The sequence below is a fragment of the Cupressus sempervirens genome, chromosome 5, assembly GCF_028749045.1.
Source record: "Cupressus sempervirens isolate cs-2001-9-10 chromosome 5, ASM2874904v1, whole genome shotgun sequence".
Classification (NCBI taxonomy): domain Eukaryota; kingdom Viridiplantae; phylum Streptophyta; class Pinopsida; order Cupressales; family Cupressaceae; genus Cupressus; species Cupressus sempervirens.
In genome coordinates, this window is record NC_143122.1 from 688,975,083 (window position 1) to 688,994,998 (window position 19,916).

A 19,916-nucleotide genomic window follows, 5' to 3' on the forward strand; every position below is an offset into this window, starting at 1 on the left:
GTTTAGACATTGTTAAATGTCCTCAATGAAGCCTAACTTAGTAACCTTAAATGTGAAACCTAATTGCTGAGGGAATATGTAAGAACTCCCTGTTGTTCTAACTCTTAACACACACCAAATTGCCACACCTTTTTGTTGTTTGCCATTTTGTCGAACACTTTGCATGTAAGCTCTGATACCACTGTAAGAACTGTTCTAGGATTGAACTAAAATTTGGAAACCAAACGCTAACTCTTTTGCCAAGGTATTTTGTCAAACACTTATCTGCTGAAGCAAGATAATATCTAAAATGATCAAGAAATAAACTAAACACTCGGCATTACATCTCATAGCTTTATCCCAATATTTTAATTACATTTAGAGACATTAACACAAATATATGGCAATCTATTATTCTGAAAAATGTATCAGACTTATTTGAAACGTTTTGTGATACATTTGGCAGCAATATTTCTGATCTTTATGATTGAATATGCAAACTTTCAGATTACCTGATATTAAGCGATTTGGTAACAAACACAGGTAGATGTCTAGCTTCCAGGTGTACAATTTTTTTGCAGTGAACTTACAGAGTTGCTAAACAAGTTTAGGATCTACCTCCAAGCTGAAATATCGCAATAACAAATACAACTGCAGGAGCAACACATACAGCTGTCCAAGGTTCTATTACTGCCAGCGACCTAGCTTTTAATGTATACAGCTGCAAATATATAATGCCATAGACATCTAGTAGAGGTAACAAGTGAACCATGCATTAAATCCAGTCGTGGACTCTGATATAATCCACTCCATATTTAAGGCCTGGGTTTGTGTCCAACCTTCAGACTCCTAAGATTTTTGTCCTTAGAAATCAGTCAGTGATTTCCAGCAATAAGAGAAAATGACTTAATAAATATTTTTGTAACATGACTCAAATGAAAGAATAGTCTTGCTTAAATAGCTTTTTATGGGGTAAATGCTTGTACTTCTTTCAATTTGGGATAAAACCTTCTTTACTTTAATTCCTCCTCATGAAGTAGCTTCTCGAACAAGCTGGAATAACTTAAAGTAAATTTATATTATAACTTTATTATAGTCACTTCATAATTCAACTAATGATATGCACTTAATAACTAATTATTATTAAAATATAACTTTTATAATAATATAATATTATAACTCCATCATTAATCATTGCAAATCAATTGTGACTTCACTAGGACATAACCATGATATTCATTGCTAAACATGGTGCTTTACTAAAAATAGTGAATGTCCATCTCTATCAACCTTTGATTTTCTAGAATTAGTAAAACCTTGAATACTTGATCAAAATAAAGGTGCCAAAGGCCATCGCTGCAATTGAGTCCGATCCAGGTGTCTTGCTAAATATAGTAATTGGGCATGATTGACTTACTATAAATCCCTCAAATAGAGCCAATTGATGAATGTGTCAATCACTGTGCATACCCTAACTTGGTGTGCTCTTGTCGAAAATAGCTCTAATTATAATTTGACTTACTATAAGTAGCAAGTCCCATATTGGTAGCTTTGTCAGTTACACAACTCCATACCAATAGCAAATTGTACAGGTGCCCTGGTAAAGATAGAACCTTCGACTTACCAAAAATAGACACTTACAATAAATAGTAAGTGTGCCAATCTAACTCAAACAAAGAGCAATTTTGAATATCCTTGACCTTTGGAGTGGGAGTTGGCCTCCAACTCTATCAATTGGACCCTTTGAATAACTCCATTAGCCTATGGGGGTGAGGTAATAGGCTAATCCTCTGAAAGATGACAAATGAACAAGAGGGACATTATAGAATATCTAGAATAAGTAAAGTATTATAATCTTAGATAGATGATGATCTTGTTCTATGTTCATGTTAAGCAAAGTTTTGAAGAAGGGGATGTTTTTATTGATTTTAATTTTTTGTTTGTTTGGACTTGGGAAATGAGGATGCATAATGGTTATACATTTTGGTATTTCGTTTGGACATTTTTAGCATATACGTACTAACAATATTGTCAATTTCCACCATTTTAATTTCTTTTTTCATTTGAATTTTCAATGTTTTAATGGTTCTTATCCTCACCATATTGGTTTTGATTTTCAAATCTCAAAAATTTCCAATAGTCAACATTCAAAGTATATATGTTTGTTGTGTGTGTACACACACAACAATCAATGTTTCAATGTTTTTTACTAACTATAAATAGCTATATATATATTATCAACATTATTAATTGAGTGGAATGTTGGAAATTTTGTAGCATCAAGGGTGGCAAATAGAATTTTGAAGGGAGGATTAAGATATTTTTTTCTTAAGGATATGATTGTATCTGACATTGTAATGTTCCCTTTTTCTGGGACATTATAATTCTTTGTGGCCAGCTCACTTCGCCTAGGTTTCAGGGGCAAAAAGGTTCTTTACTAGGTTCCGTTCGAGAGTTGGCCTAGACATTTTGAGTTCCAGACCCATCGGAGCAGTTTTGGCAGGTTGTCCAGATACTATTTTTAGTAAGTAATTAGAGCTCAGTATTTTCGGTACTTCAGTGTTGGATTGGAAGCGTCTCGCCGAGAGCTTTCCAACGAGCTATTTTACGAGCTTATCCGAGTTCGTTTGGTCAATTATTTTAATGCTTGACGATTTTATAGTTTATTGGCTAAGTGACTTTAAAGGTTTATTTAACTCGTCACTTTATTTAAAAAGTACTATGTTCATTTAAGTGACTAAAGGACAAAAAGGTACTTTATCCCACATTGCTTAAAGATGTGTGCATCCCATTGGGAAAAGGGATAAAGGTACAACAGACTCTACATGGGAGGATATATGAAGATTATAATATTCAAGCAAATATTAATCTGGGAATTGGAAACAGTTGCTGGTTTCTTCTTCTAGGATGCAAACCCTTGGAGAAGCATTTGAAGGTTGGATGCAAACCTAGTCTTCTTACAGGTTTAATTTATATTTGCCAATTTCACTGTTTTTACTGCTTGGAAGATTGGATCATTTGGATATTAGCATGTTATTGTATTGCTGTTGTAAAATACAGTAACGTATTTGATGGTTATCAGAGTTAACTCCTGATTTATATATGTACTTTCTGAATATTGGAGGAATAAACTTTTTTTTTTGAGTCTTATTGTATGTAAATCTGCTGGTTACAAATCTGTTGAAGTTCTGAAATTTATATTGCATTTTGGGTATATGTTCGGTTTTTTTAAATCTGCACTTTAGTATCAAGGGTTTTGGGGAATATCTGGAATGGGGATATTACAGTGGTATCAGAGCTGGTCTTCCTGCTAGCCTGTGTGATTTCCTAGTAACGACAGTGTTCGTAGATTGTAACAGTTTTCAACAAATTCCCAACCACATCTTCTTCATGGTTCCAGAATTGAATGCAATAATTAGTTTTAAGGAAAGTTTATTACAGTGTTCTGGATTTCACAAGTAACTTATGGATTATAGCCGGTTTAGATTCAAAGGTTAGGCAGATGAAATAGCAGACTGAGTAAGTGTTGAATCTACTTATTAATGTTTTGCATTTAAGGATAATAGTTAATATGGCCGCAAGACTCAGTCTTTGAAGGAGGTTGTCAGTTGTTTGACAGAGCAGCATTCAACAATAAGGAAGGGTGGACAGTTGAAGAACCCGACTTAAGTTTTAGTATTACAACAGTTGGTCTATAGTTGTAGTTATAGTGGTGACAACCCCTCAGAAAATGTGTGACAGGAAGACGTGGAATCGGCAATTGCTAAGGTTACACGCCAGCATATTTCAAATCGCCAAGGCGAAACAAGGGAGCACGAGGTGTATGCGGCGTTAAAGGAAACACCTTACATCTTCTTAGCCACGGTAGTGAGTGGAAGACATTAACGTGAGAGTTTTCACGCCGCCGGTCACGTCTTGAACTCACGGGTCTGTGTTGGAATTTAAAACTGAGGTTGCAGGAGTGTTTGTTTTCACGGGTCGGGCGTGTAATGCCATATTCACCAGTCTAAGGGCGTTTATAGTAGGTACGTATGCGTTTTTAAGGAGCCGAAAGAAGGGTAGCGGGAATTGTTAAAATCCAATAAGCAGTGGTCGGGGGTTCATTTCTTGTGATTTTTCCAGTAGGAGATTGTCACGTGCCATTATCCTTTGTGTATGTTAAATCCGTCAGGCCTGGGCTGTTGTAACTCGCGTGGGATTAAACCTTTATCAGTGGCATTGGAGGTTTTGATATTCACTGACAGAGGTGGTCAAACACAGTCGTAACACCATATTTTCCAGAGCGGGTGCAGGGTTAGTATATAGGAAGCGTGGAAATCTACAATTGACGCCAATCTTTTTCCCGCCAGAACACAGAGTTGGGCAGTACATCAGATTTGGAGGGGATCAGCATAGTCCATTTAAACAGTGGGTGTGAGTCAGAAGCGAGCTGGAAGAGTGCTACATTGGGCATCTCCAATATTAAACGTGTTCTTCTAGCATTCCGGGTCTGGCATCTCTTACCTTATATGTTGGAAAGGTAGAACAAAATCAAGAGTTTAAAGGTTTGATTTGTGAAGGTGCAAATGTTCTACCAACAAAGTTCGTGGAGGATGCATTTAAGGAGGACTATGGAAAGATTGTTAACTTTCAGCGTTTGGATAAAGTGCTGAGATCTATCAACAGCTGGTACTCAGAACGAGGTCTTCTTGCAAAGGTTTTAGGCATAGAGATCCTATCTAGTGGAATTTTGTTGTTACAAGTCTTTGAGACAGAAGTAAATATCATGTTGATATGTATCCAACATGGTTTGCTACTTCTTTGTTACAGAGTTCTCTTATGGGTACATGGTTACAAGATGACTATGGTGTCAGTTGGCATGATGGTTTGGTTAGTTATCACATCCATGGGAGTTTAGTAGGAGCTGTAGAGAGATGTGTTACAGATGCTACCAGGTATTTTTACCTCTATATGGCAAATGGATATGGGGTTCGATTGTTTTGGGATTCAGGTGGCAACATGTTTGACACGATGTATTGGTTGTTTGGGGATCCAGGTGTTCTAGTGGATTATGCTATGACTATGATCTGTGTGTTTCAGCTTTTTGACACATCAGAATTCCAGAGATTAGGATTACTCAATTCCCACCAGGGTGATTTAGTGGAGGAGTCAGATTGGCTGGATCTACCTTGGCATCGGTGCGGATATTGTTGGAGTGGTACAGTGGTGCAGATACTACAGAAGCTAGTTAGTGGTATCTCAGTTAGTGCACGAGTTCTCATTTGGGATCCAGGGGGAGCATCCCTATGCATATTATCATATTGGGGTGGATATTGGTATATTGCTGAGCTCTCATCATCACTTGATAGTAGAGACAGAGACTTGCAGGGGCACTCATCGAGTGAGGCATTCTTTCTCACTAAGGGAAGTGGCACTTGGGGCAGTAGCACATGGCTGTTGGTGTCCCTTTATGGTGAGACTTGGGATCCTGGCATTCAGTTATCAGGCACATTGATTCCTATTGTACTGTTTCGCCATTTTGAGTTCGAGAAGATGCATACTCGAGTACATCGGCTGAGGAGTAAAACCACATTCTCGAGGTGGGTATGGGATCCTGGCATTTGGTTTCTAACGGTATGAGCGGATTGCTTGAGGGCAAGCAATCTTTGAGAGGGGAGGCTTTGTAATGTCCCCTTTTTTTGGGACATTATAATTCTTTGTGGCCAACTCACTTCCCTTAGGTTTCAGGGGCAAAAAATTTCTTTACAGGGTTCCGTTCGAGATTTGGCCTAGACATTTCTAGTTCCAGACCCATCGGAGTAGTTTTGGCAGGTTGTCCAGATACTTACTATTTTTAATAAGTAATTAGAGCTCAATATTTTCAGTACTTCAGTGTTGGGTTGGAAGCATCTCGTCGAGAGCTTTCCAACGAGCTATTGCATGAGCTTATCCGAGTTCATTTGGTCAGTTATTTTAATGTTTGATGATTTTATAGTTTATTGGCTAAGTGACTTTAAAGGTTTATTTAACTCGTCACTTTATTTAAAAAGTACTATGTTCATTTAAGTGACTAAAGGACAAAAAGGTGCTTTATCCCACATTGCTTAAAGATGCGTGCATCCCATTGGGAAAAGGGATAAAGGTACAACAAACTCTACATGGGAGGATATATGAAGATTATAATATTCAAGAAAATATTAATCTGGGAATTGGAAACAGTTGCTGGTTTCTTCTTCTAGGACGCAAACCCTTGGAGAAGCGTTTGAAGGTTGGATGCAAACCTAGCCTTCTTACAGGTTTGATTTATATTTGACTATTTTTACTGTTTGTAAGATTGGATCATTTGGTTATTAGCATGTTATTGTATTGCCTTTATAAAATACAGTAACCTATTTGATGGTTATTAGAGTTAATTCCTGATTTATATATATACTTTTTGAATGTTGGAGGAATAAACAAGTTTTCTGAGTCTTATTGTATGTAAATATGCTGGTTACAAATCTGTTGAAGTTCTGAAATTTATATTACATTTTGGGTATATGTTCGGTTTTTTTAAATCTTTACTTTAGTATCAAGGGTTTTGGGGAATATTCGGAAAGGGGATATTACAGACATATCAGCCGAAGGAATGATTGGAAGTCTTGGCAAAAAGTTCAATAGAGGCAAGTTTGATGCATGGATGAAGGACGACTAGCTAGAATGGTCATCACTTGAATTTCTTCCAATGGTATTCTAGAGTGAAGATGCTATGGAGAGAGGAGGTCTTTGGATCATGGAGATTTCATCTATGTGTATGTAGAAGTGGGTGCCAACTTTAACCCACACACCTATGTATATACCACAGTCAAAGTCTAATTGCATTCTCCCATGGAATTCTCAAAGGACAAATGGTTGAGGGCTTTAGGCGGCAATATGGGGTCAAAGGTGGAATAGATGAGGTTACAAAGCCTCAAGTTGATTTTTGTATGCAAGGCTTAGGGTGACGCATATTAAAATGATCTCAATCAAATTATGTACACCTTGTATGGAGAATTTACACAACCCACCACCATTGAAGAAGGAAGTTCTCATGTTTAGGATGCTTGAATTGGAAACATTAACTAGCAAGTTGTCCTGGAAACAAGCTACAACAACAAGAAAAGGATAGAGTGGAAATCAATTAGTAATTGGAAGGAGGCAATTGCAGACGAGGTCGATAGTAAGACCCCTATTAGGATGCAAACACATTGTTAGATTATCAAAGACTATCCTTGCAACTCTCTCTCCTTTATGATTATTTGAATACAATGATTTTAGCCATACTTGAATCACAAATATCTATTTGGAAAAAGTCAATAAACTAATAATGATTTACATTATAAGGGAAATTGTTGCAAGCCTTGTGAAACCTGATCACATTAAAGTACACAAAATTGAAACATATATTATTTGCGTCTCGATTCACCTCCTTACTCCACTCTATACCTTCCAATGGAGGTTGTGTAATAGATATGTTTTTGGGTAGACATGTAAGAACAACCCCAACTAAAATTATTTTGAAATGTTTTATAGAATCAAATCTATAGTGCCATGTCCTTATCACTTTCTAATCACCTTGTTCTTAAGATGAGAAAGGTGAGAGCATATGGTGTATAGGAGCACACCCAATCATCTAAAATGGCAGCACATGAAGGAATCTAATGAGCTACAGCATACAAGGTGACAGATTTAACTAGATTTATGCATCTTGCATAGAGAGTGTTTGATACATGAAATTGAAAGGAAACACACTAGGTAATAAAGCTAACCAAATCTTCACTTCTTTAGTGAAGTGTGCTTGATGCAAGAGACTAGAAGGAAACATTCCTTCATTTATTCAGTGGAGTGTGTAATTACAACAAGACATACAAATGCACAAGGTGGCAACCGATCCTTATCTAGTCTTATTCAATGAAGTGTGCATTTATATTAAAATGCAAAGATGAAACCATCAACAGTACTACCATCCAAGGTATTACAAGATAATATTAATTGCATTGCAAATTCTCATTAGAAAATATAACTTGCTAATATATGGCAATAAAAAGTTGTAAAACAATTTTGGATTGGCCGAACAACTCAAAATGAACCAAATGACATAGATAATGTAATGCCCCCTTATTTTAATTGTCCTAGAAAACATGAAATTGAAAGGAAACACACTAGGTAATAAAGCTAACCAAATCTTCACTTCTTTAGTGAAGTGTGCTTGATGCAAGAGACTAGAAGGAAACATTCCTTCATTTATTCAGTGGAGTGTGTAATTACAACAAGACATACAAATGCACAAGGTGGCAACCGATCCTTATCTAGTCTTATTCAATGAAGTGTGCATTTATATTAAAATGCAAAGATGAAACCATCAACAGTACTACCATCCAAGGTATTACAAGATAATATTAATTGCATTGCAAATTCTCATTAGAAAATATAACTTGCTAATATATGGCAATAAAAAGTTGTAAAACAATTTTGGATTGGCCGAACAACTCAAAATGAACCAAATGACATAGATAATGTAATGCCCCCTTATTTTAATTGTCCTAGAAAACATAAGTTTAAGTATTAATTTTATTAATAATTTAATACATAAAACAACCTTTATTAAACATGAAATTTATTTTCTCTTGAATTGTATTATAAGTAAATTTTTCAATTGAATGTCGATTACTTTTTAAAATGAATAGTTATTATAATTTAACTATTGTATTCCAAACAATATGAATCTATCTACCTTTACTAATCTCAACATAGGATTGAAGAACTACAATGACCAAGGCGCAAAAACAATCTACAAGTGGTCTCTCTATTTGAAACCCTCCCAACTTATGACCGCATCACTCTGCCACTCCCCTCACAAATTCCCTATCCTATAGAGGCATTAAGTCTCCAGATTTTGTTGTTCCTTTATTAAAATTTGTATGCAATCATGATTCCTAAACAATGTTTTCTAGTGAATTCATTTATTATCCTTTTTAAGGAAATTCACTTCATAAGATTGTTCATTTAATAATTGGCCTTTTTATTTATTACATTACCTAATAATAATAAAGCCATATTAGGTTCTTTCCTACTAGTGCTCAGTTGAACGGAAAAACCATAGCTGTAATACTTTTATTTAATTTAATCAAAGGCTTCAGCCGTTTCCCGATTAAAAAAATAAAAATAAAAATAAAAATAAAGTCATATTAGAAGGGGGATGGATAACATACCTTAGTGACTGATTTTCACATCCTTTCCCAAAGTATGAGTTTTGACCTTTGTTAAGCACCCCTCCTTTTGGTCTTTCCTTGTTTTTTTTATCCTTCCAAGATAGGTTGTTTCTTTCTAATAATGTTAAGTGTGCCTCCGTCCTAAATGGTAATGTGACTTGTCTTATGTCACCTTTTGCCAATTTTCATTCTACCTGGTTGCATATTTTTTCTTCCTCTTTAATGGTATATTTTTCCTTTATTATTTGTTTTCGTTCCCTGCTTATATGTAGATGGATTAAGGGTCATGTCTCTATACCTTAAAGAAGACGACTAGTAGGATTATTACTTTCTTTGATTGTTTAATATTAATTATTTTAGTGTTGTTGAATTAATTTATTGGATTAATAATCAGGATATATTAATAAATCTATTGAATTATAAGGATTGTTTATTAATTAAGTCTTATACTAGATCAATGTTCTTGCTAAAGCAACTATAATCTAATAGGTATTGTCTTAAGATAATGAAGCAATTCTAGTAATGGTCTTTTGATTCTTACATTTGAATTACTTAGTCACTTTTGTTAAAGTGAGTAGCCTTGGTCAGATAATTTGTGATCACTAACACTGACATATATATATATATATATATATATATATATATATATATATATATATATATATATATAAGTCCCATCTGCTTTGACTGAATTTCGAATCACAGTAAATGCGATAAGGAGAAATGCATATTAAGGATCGTTAGCCTTTCCTTGGATTGAAATGGCATAATTAGTATTGGGTGTCATTGTATTTGTCAATGGAGAGACATGAAGGTCAATGGTCACGTCTCCACTCTAGAGACATAACCATTCACCCTCATGCCTCTCCAAACTCATACTGATATTGCCTGGCATCCTTTCTTTGCTATCATCGAAATCAATAAATGATTAGCATTGCAATTGAAGGTTGACGAAATACAAGTGTGAAACATGTCACAGCAACATAGTCTCTGATCTGACCAGTATTAAAATCAAATCTGGAGAAAACTAAATTGAATTAGCAACCATTATATTCAAGAGTACAGTAGAACTGTAATAGAAATAAATCTGATATAAATTTTATATTCATTTACAGCTTTCATAATTAGATTATATTATAATTCATTGATATGAATATGGATTAATATGAAGATTAATAATATATATTGATTGATACGTTGTATTGTTTGTAGATATGATTTAGCATTAGTATTATTAATAATACTATACTTTATTGAGTAATAGTAAATTATTAATTATTACGTAGATTAATTATCAATTTTTATTCTCTAATATTTATGGTACTTCTGATCAACTTGTTTAAGATTGTATTTAGAATAATAAAAATAAAACAATGTTTTTGTATGTACATTATAGATAGAAAGGAAATTATGATCTTACTCAAAATATAATAATATTATAATGATAACAAGTATTGTTGTTTTAATTTATTCTACATCAAGCTTAAGGTTACGTCTGAAAATGTGAGATACATGTATAAAGACATGAAGCATACACATTAATGCATCAAGACATGGGGCATACACATTGATGTAAGAGGACATGGGTCACACATAGAGTATGCACATTAATACATAAAGACACGAGACGTATTTAAGACAAAAGGCATACACAAATTATACATATTAAGACAAAAGGCATACACAAAGTATACACACACAGTATACACATCAATACATAAAGACAGGAGGCATAGTCAAAGCATACAAATGAAGAAATATACAAAGTAGTCATTGTATACAAAGTATACACATTCATGCAAAAAGGCACATGCATGAAATTTACACATGAATCAATGTAGGAATCACATGTGTAAGGCATAAATTATAAATATGTAGATCATGAATCATACACAAGGATACATATAAGACATGGCTAATGTACATGAATACACATAACGTACAAAGCATACCTATGATCTCATTTAAATCATGGATAATACACTCAATATATGAAGCATACACATGAATTTACTCAAGTCAAGGAGCGCACCCATGATTCATGAATACACATAGGACATAAAGTGTACAGATTAGTTCACTTAAATCATTGAACATATATGTGAATACTTATAATACATAAAGAAGTAAATCATTCACATTTCTAAAGTAAAAAAGTATTTACAAAATAATATACATAGCATGTAGAGGATACACATGAATACATTGAAGGCATGAAGCATACATGTAACATGCAAGCATGAGGTAGACATATAAAAAGAGCATACATTAAGCTTGAAAGAGACATATAATCATGGACCACATGAAGCATGCAGTATACACAAAGCATTCATGTAGCACATAAAGTATGAAGTAGGAAGCAGCCATGTACATAAGCGCAAAGCATCAACATATTAAAAATCCACATAAGGCATGAAGTAGTACACATGAGGCATAGAGAATTTATAAAAAGGCACGAAGCCATAAAAATGCTCGTGCAGGGCTCCTCATAGAAACAAGGGTGTGTAAGGTGTTAGAAAGTAGGTATCAAGGAAATAAGGGATTGGATCCAAAAGGATCATCAACAATGTAAATTGACCCATTTTGTAAGGCTAATGGGCTCCAAGTGTTCATATAAACTTGGAGTTCAAGTAGACCATTGGGTCCTTGTGGAAGGTTAGAATAGGGTCAAATAGGGTGTTTCATAAGGTTTTAGGCATAAAAGGAGTCATTGAAGGCTTGGAAGAACCTAGGCATATATTTACAGTCTTTCAGTGAATGGATGTCATTAAAATGCTTCATAGGTGAAATTATTTTTCTTTTGCTTTAGCAAGTTTCCCCGACAAATTTATTTCCAATTTATTCTAGCCTGCTATGATGGTGTAAGTTTTTGGTTGATTTTTTTCTCCATTTTTTCATCAGCTGTTTAGCACGATAAATCTAATGACGATCTTATATATCAGGATGCAATTGCGAAAATCCCTCCTTTAAAGCCATTATGCCTAGTATTGAAAATATTCTTGCAGCAAAGGGAGCTTAACGAGGTATGGGATTTAATATTCCCCTCTTTTGTAATTTCAGACTGGAAAGTATTTTTGAATGACCTATGACATGGTTGTCATTTAACTTGTCCTATATGAGATACTTAGTGATAAAGATGCTGAAATTGCAAACTCATTTGATATGCTGATTGGATTATAGGTTTATTCTGGTGGCGTTGGCTCCTATGCTCTACTTGTTATGTTGATAACATATCTGCAGGTGTGTGAATTGTTAATTTGTTCTTAGTGAGGTTAGTTTAAATATGCTTCTTTCCTTATGGTTGGAGATCTTAAATACAGGTCGGTTATTCTCCTGTTTCTTTTTAGGTGCATTGGAGCCAACACAGGTCCCCAGATAGATCTATGATATTGGAAAATAACCTAGGTATTTTACTGGTAATTATATTGAATCACTCTTTGGCATGCATAATAGTCCGCTTAAGCATAGCTCTTGAATTCATAGCTTCTATTTATTTTATGGTTGGATTTTTCAATTGTATCAGGTAGCTTATAATTTATCATTAACTACAATCAAACTAGGCCTCTTCCATTCTTTTAATATGAGCTAGAATATCGGATATATGGTTGTGTGTTATGAAATATGCTTTCAGTCTAAGAAAGTATTTTGCAGATGACTTAAGTCTTAAATAAATAGCAATCGATAAATATAAGTGAGAATACTCAAAATAGCATATAGACTGCTTAAGTAAAAGCCAGTTTAGCTTTTCCTCATTCTATAGTTGGATTTTGTTTTTGTATCAAGTTGTTTTCTTGACTAGAATACAAAAAGACTCTCCTTCCAGAAAATCAAGCTAGTGAATTGGGCATATGATTATGGCCTATAGAAGATGCTTTAAGTCTAAGACAAGTATTATGTCTATAATATTAAAAAATAGTAACCAGAAATTGTAGGTGTTATGCTTGTAGGGCATATTTGTTTATATCCAATTTGATAATATAGAAATATCAATTATGAGGGAATAATTGAGATATATTAAATTCTTTATCCATTATATGCATATTGATACAACTTAAGATATAAAATGAAGTGGTAACACATAAAACACCCCATTGGAATTAATAGTCGATAAATTATTTTGTTACAGTAGTTAAATATAAAATGCCTATCTTTTTGTAAAGCTTTGACCTTAAAATGTCACTGCCAACTTCAATTTGGTGAAGCACATTGGTTTTACTTCTCACTTTTATTATTTGACATTCATGTACTGTTGGATGAATGAATTGAATAACGACCAAGGTTGTGTACATTATCAAGAAATTTGATATGCTGTAATGTCCCCATTTTCGCTAGCATCAAAGTTTGAGGGATTAACCTATTATTGCGATCGTCATAGGCTAATTATTGTAGATAGAGGGTATTTTGAGGTAGAGGCTTGGCTATGAGAGGGTCTTGTCTTCTTCACAATTCAGTATGTTCTACTTTGGTCTTTGTTTGACTCAGACTCAACTTCGTTTGGGCTTAGTTTCATGCACTTGCTATTTATGGCAAGTTGAGTGATGATTGAGAGGGACCCTTTCTATTTTTGGAAAGTGCATTCGGTCACGTGGGGAAATAATTGGTGTGACTCTTGTTTTAGGTATTTTGGGAGTTGTTTTTATTTTAGTGGCCAAATTATTATTAAATCATTAAATGACTTATTATAAAGATAATTTAACTTTATAATTTCACTTGAGGGTTGAGTCATCATTGGAAGGGTCCATTTATTTAATTAGTTATAAGCCTAAGTCAAGTATTAAATATAAAAGTGCAAGGAGTTGTTATATTTAAAAGTTGAAGCCTTTTAAGTGAAATGTGTATTCATGAAGCCATGTGCTAGAAAAGCTATTTATTAAAAGAATTTAATGGAATCTTCTAATTAATGCTGTGTTGGTGAAGCCAAGTGGATTATAAAAGGTGGCTTCATGAAGCAAATGAATCATTTAATTATCTATTTTCTTTCTATTGTTCTTGTTAAGGGTTTATGAGATTTTTGAATTTGTTTTTCGACCTCTTGCTGAGGTATAAGGGTTTGATTTGAGGGCTGATCTTGGCCCTTCCTCTATTTGTATCTACTGTTGCTGAGGAGCAAATTGTCTACTGAAAAATTTGGAATTTAAGCTTGGGTATGAGAGGGTCTTGTCTTCTTCACAATTCAGTATGTTCTACTTTGGTCTTTGTTTGACTCAGACTCAACTTCGTTTGGGCTTAGTTTCATGCACTTCCTATTTATGGCAAGTTGGGTGATGATTGAGAGGGACCTTTTCCATTTTTGGAAAGTGCATTCGGTCACGTGGGGAAATAATAGGTGTGACTCTTGTTTCAGGTATCTTGGGAGTTGTTTTTATTTTAGTGGCAAAATTATTATTAAATCATTAAATGACTTATTATAAAGATAATTCAACTTTATAATTTCACTTAAGTTGAGGGTTGAGTCATCAATGGAAGGGTCCATTTATTTAATTAGTTATAAGCCTAAGTCAAGTATCAAATATAAAAGTGCAAGGAGTTGTTATATTTAAAAGTTGAAGCCTTTTAAGTGAAATGTGTCTTCATGAAGCCATGTGCCAAAAAAGCTATTTATTAAAAGAATTTAATGGAATCTTCTAATTAATGGTGTGTTGGTGAAGCCAAGTGGTTTATAAAAGGTGGCTTCATGAAGCAAATGAATCATCTGATTATCTATTTTCTTTCTATTGTTCTTGTGAGGGGTTTATGAGATTTCTGAATTTGTGTTCCAACCCCTTGCTGAGGTATAAGGGTTTGATTTGAGGGCTGATCCTGGTGCTTTCTCTATTTGTATCTACTGTTGTTGAGGAGCAAATTGTCTATTGAAAAATTTGGAATTTAAGCTTTACATTAATCTACTGCTAAGGTAAAGTGGATTAATTCTGGGTTTTGTCAAATTTGATTTGTAGCATAATTTGTTCTATATTGGTTGTCTTGGAAGATGTTGTTTGTGACTTTGGAATTTGTTGCAAGTCACCTTTACGTTGGGGAATTTCAGACCTGCATTGGGTGATCAGAATTTGGGGTTTGTGGTAAAGATATTAAATGCCATCATAACCAATTACTGGGCATTGTTTTGGACTATACATCAGGGGACTTGAATTCATTGTGTTTGGGATTTCAATCTCCTACAGTTGGGCGATTGTAATATCCCTTTCCAGATATTAACTAAAAACCCTTGTTATAAAACTTGCAGATTTAAAAACCGAACAGTAAACCATTGTTGGATATAAATTTCAGAACTTAATCGATTTATAACTAGTAGATATGCATACGAGAAAACCCAGAAAAGTGTATTTATTTCCTCCAATATTTAGAAGTACATATTTGAAACCAGCAATTAACACAAATAGTTGCCAATTAAATTAACTGTTTTATACATCAGCAATACAATAACATGCAACCATCCAAAAAATCCAATCTTATAAACATAAATAACAGTTAGATTGGCAATATAGATAAAACTTGTAAGAAGGTAGGTTTGCGTCCAACCTTCAAATGCTTCTCCAAGGGTTTGCGTCCTCGAAGAAATAGCCAGCAACTGTTTTCAGCTCCTAAATTAATATTTGTTTAAATATTATAATTTTCATAACTTCCCACATGGAGCTTGTTGTACCTTTATCACTTTTCTCAATGTGATGCATGCTCTTTTAAGCAATGTGGGATAAAGAACCCTTTTTGTCCTTTAGTCACTTAAGTGAACATAACACCTTTTTACAAAATAAAGTGACAAGTTAAATGAACTTTAATAGTCACTTAATAAACCATTTAATCATCAGGCATTAAAATAATTGATCAAACGAACTTGGATAAGCACATGCAATAGCTCTTTGGAAAGCTCTCAGCGAGACGCTTCCAAACCAACACTAGGATATCAAGAATAATGAGCTTTGTTTACTTACTAATAATAGTAAGTATCTGAACAACCTGCCAAAACTGCGCTGATGAATCTGAAACTAGAAATGTCTAGGCCAAACCTTGAATTGAACCCTGTAAAGAACCTTTTTGCCCTCGAAACCTAGGTGAAGTTAGTCGGCAACACAAAATTATAATATTCCAGGAAGAGGGGACATTACAAAGCCTCCCTTCTCAAAGATTGCTTGTCCTCAAACAATCTGCTCATACCTATAGAAACCGAATGCCAGGATCCCATACTTGCTTTGAGAACGAGATTCTACTACGCAGCCGATGTAACCATGCATGCATCTTCCCAAATCTGTAATGGTGAAGTAGTACAATAGGAATCGATATGCCAAATAACTGAATGCCAGGATCCCAAGGCTTACCATTAAGGAACACCAATTGCCATGTGTTGTTGCCCTATGTAACAATACCCTTAGTCAGAATGAATGCCTCACTCCATGAGTGACATTGTGAGTCTCTATTGTCAAGTGATGATGGGACCTCAGCAATATACCAATATCCACCCCAAGATGATAACAACCAAACTCTCCTCATAGCTACTCAATAAAAGGCAATACATAGGGATGCTCCCCCTAGATCCCAAGTGAGAACTCGTACGCTGTCTGAGATACCACTGACTAGCTCCTGTAATAGTTGTACCACTGTATCATTGCACCACTTTTGCAATAACTGTACCGATGACAATGACAGATCCGGCCAATCTGACTCCACCACTATATTATTATGGTGAAAATGGAGTAATCCTAATCTTTGGAACTCTGATGTGTCAGAAGGCTGAAACACACAAATTATAATCATGTGACTGTGTAACAACACAACATAATCCGCTAGATGTAAGATACTATTAACTCATGGATCCCTGATTACTCAATCAACATGATCTTGGGTAAAGGAAAGAGTGGTTGGTGAATCACCAACATCATGAGTGATAACACTGTCTTCAATATCCCACTGAATAAAAAATGTAGACACCTCATGTGGAATGTAGAGTAATGTGTGATCTCCCCACTTATCTGCAAATAACTCATTGACCCTTGAAGGCCAAATAGAATCAGCGAATATATTACCAACATACACAGACAAATCATTGATAGTGAAAATATACCAACAAGAAAAATCACCGATCAACAAGTAGGCCGTGGCCATCTTGTAAGAGCTAGGTGATAAATCTCTGGGTAAGCTGAAAAATCCCTTAGAGCATGCTAATGATAAATCTGAACTTCCTACCCCACCATAAGTACTCTCACTTATGTCAAAGTCTTCGTAAAAGGAAGGTTCACCAATAATTGAAATCCTTGAATTATCCTCGCTTGTTGTTTCACTAACCATGCGCTCATGTGAAAATGTACAACTGTTGTTATAAAAATCAGAATTTCCAGACTCATCAACTTGCTGATCCATAGAATTTTTCTCATCATAGAAGGTCTTAGACGAGGAACACGTGATTGAATTACATTGTTTGCTTTCACATCTACCCACTTTATGAATTTATTCAATGATTTGTGTGATTTTTTGTGCCCTTGAACCCCTGTTATATTCTTCATAAGTGGCTGCCCCACTCGTTTGATTTTCAGCTTTGTGGATGGAATAATCTGTTAAGCTTAATTGAAGGCATAGCTCATCTACCTCACTCTCCTTGTCCCTTCCAAATTTTGTTGCTAGATCTCTATCCATTAATAGTTGCAAGTACTCATATTTTATCATTTTCAAAGTTTCAAAAATAGTATGTAAGAGAGGACTTGCGACACCACATACACTACCATGTCTCTCTTCTATCACAATCTTCCATATGATATCCTCAACCAATTTGGAAGAATCATTCATCCTTATCAACACTTGGACAATCTTGTCCTCTTTGACCAAAAACATATCCAATAAGTCAAGGAGTGATAATGGTTTTTGACCATCTCTTTCAAATACAAGTGGGCTGTTCTCCATAGAATTTTTTGATTTTTCATCACTTAGGGTAACAACATTTTCAGATATATCCTCTAACTCAATGTGTGCTAGATCATCTATCTTGCCAACATTACGGTCCATTTGCTCCTCAAAATTTGACATCATTTCCAGCTTAGTATTACTATAAAATTTATCCAAGTTAATTTCCATGTCACCAAATAAGATGCTAGTGTTTTCCATGTCTAAACAAGATGGGAAGTTGCCAACGTTGGCAGTTTGGTCAACTCTTCTACCTGGGCCATCAATATACTCATTAGGAGAACTAGTGTAAATAGCTCCATAAGTTACTTTTGTCTCCCAATTACCCATTAGTATACTTGTGCCATCATTAGTATTTTGCATATTATTATGCGAAGGTTGCTCTGCTTTTTTAGTACTATTATCAATTTGATTGATATCTTCTTTAGGCAGATTTTTGTAACTGTCCTCTGCAAGGAGATCCCGAGCCAAATCAAAGCATTTGTTCCTTATCATATTCGTCTTGTTTTGCAGCTCTAGCTGAAGGTCCACATAATCAATGAAAAGAAATTTTTTTTGAATCTTTGACAGAAATTTGTTATAATCATCATACAGTCTCTTTACTTTAGTTCTACATTCATAAGGATCGTTGACTTACCCATTACGAGAGTACCTTGAATTCCTATTTCTTTGAAAGTCTGTTTTAGCCATGTTTTGTGTCATCAACAATTTCCTGCCTTTCTATACTTGTATTGAAAGACTGATCAAGATCTACTTTGTACTGTTGCTTGTATGAAATAGCTACTAAACTTCACCTTTGGATAACTTGCACTAAAATATGACCTTGTGAAATATAGATGGCACTGTTCAACTTCCTGAATTTGATTCCGACTCAATGCCAATCACTGTAATAAACTTCACAAGTTCTGACCCAAGAGTTATGATCTAGGCTTAAGGTATTTCGTCAATCATTTACCATGAAATCTCAGTCCTATCAGTAGGTACACAAACTGTGATGTTGTGGATAAGCTGGGGCGAGTTTTGCCAATGATAAAACCTTCAAACCATCCTCAGTTCCTGTACTTTGACCACCTACTGCCTTGCTGCGTCCTTCTACTGCTGCGATGTGTATGTGAGTGAGACCCCAAAATCTGTAGGCTATTCCTGGGAATGAGTTCTTTTGTAGATGTTCTGTAATACCAATGACTTGCTCAGTAACTGAATGTTCGTTTATGTACTTCTGCTCAATAAATTATCAAAATTATCATCAAACTATATTTGCTTCTTGTGGCGGCAACCTTTATATTGTCATCAAGTTGCTTCTTGCTGTAGGTTTCATTTGCCTTAACACTGAAACCACAAAAGAGTCTTCAGCTTCAATACTGTCCTGTACAACTCTGAGTGCGGTTTTGCTGATCTTTATTGAATTCTCAGTGCCAAAGCCTGTGATAATCTTTGCTATTTCTTGACAATAAATCTGTAATAGTCTCTGCTGTTTCTTAACAACAATTCCAAACTGACCTTGAAGTATTTGGTCAGACAGTTTGTGTAAAAACTTAGTTCTCAACAATTATTCAGCTTACACAATAAATTACTAGTTACTATAGCCAGGACTATGAAATGTGATAACATAGTACACAACCAAATAAAGATGTTCTGAGATTAACGTTTGGTAATCTTAATCGTTGCATCCATGACTATATAAGTAGACCTTAACTATATGCTGAGAGGAACACAATAAGCAAACCTCCCTCAATAATCACGATTCAATATTAACATACAGAGAGAATACGTTAGGAATAGACCCGAGCAATGGGACACCAGACTGATAGGAATTTTGTTGAACACTTGCAATGTAAC

The 19,916-nt window shown here is 34.7% G+C and overlaps 1 protein-coding gene across 6 annotated transcripts in view; it reads left to right on the forward strand.

Moving 5' to 3' along the window:
• LOC149557824 (uncharacterized) overlaps window positions 1–19,916 on the forward strand; it is a 212,898-nt gene that overhangs the window by 97,532 nt on the left and 95,450 nt on the right. For 5 of the 6 annotated variants that reach the window (XR_016364926.1, XM_089832309.1, XM_089832312.1 and 2 more), the window contains exons 8-10: window positions 12,131–12,211; window positions 12,369–12,428; window positions 12,536–12,604. The exons of the other annotated variant lie outside the window; for it this stretch is intronic. Coding sequence is in view for 4 of the 5 variants with exons in the window: in XM_089832309.1 (XP_089688435.1) it covers window positions 12,131–12,211; window positions 12,369–12,428; window positions 12,536–12,604 (210 nt within the window). In the remaining variant the exon portion in view is untranslated. The remainder of the gene's footprint in view (window positions 1–12,130; window positions 12,212–12,368; window positions 12,429–12,535; window positions 12,605–19,916) is intronic. 6 annotated transcript variants of the gene reach the window in all.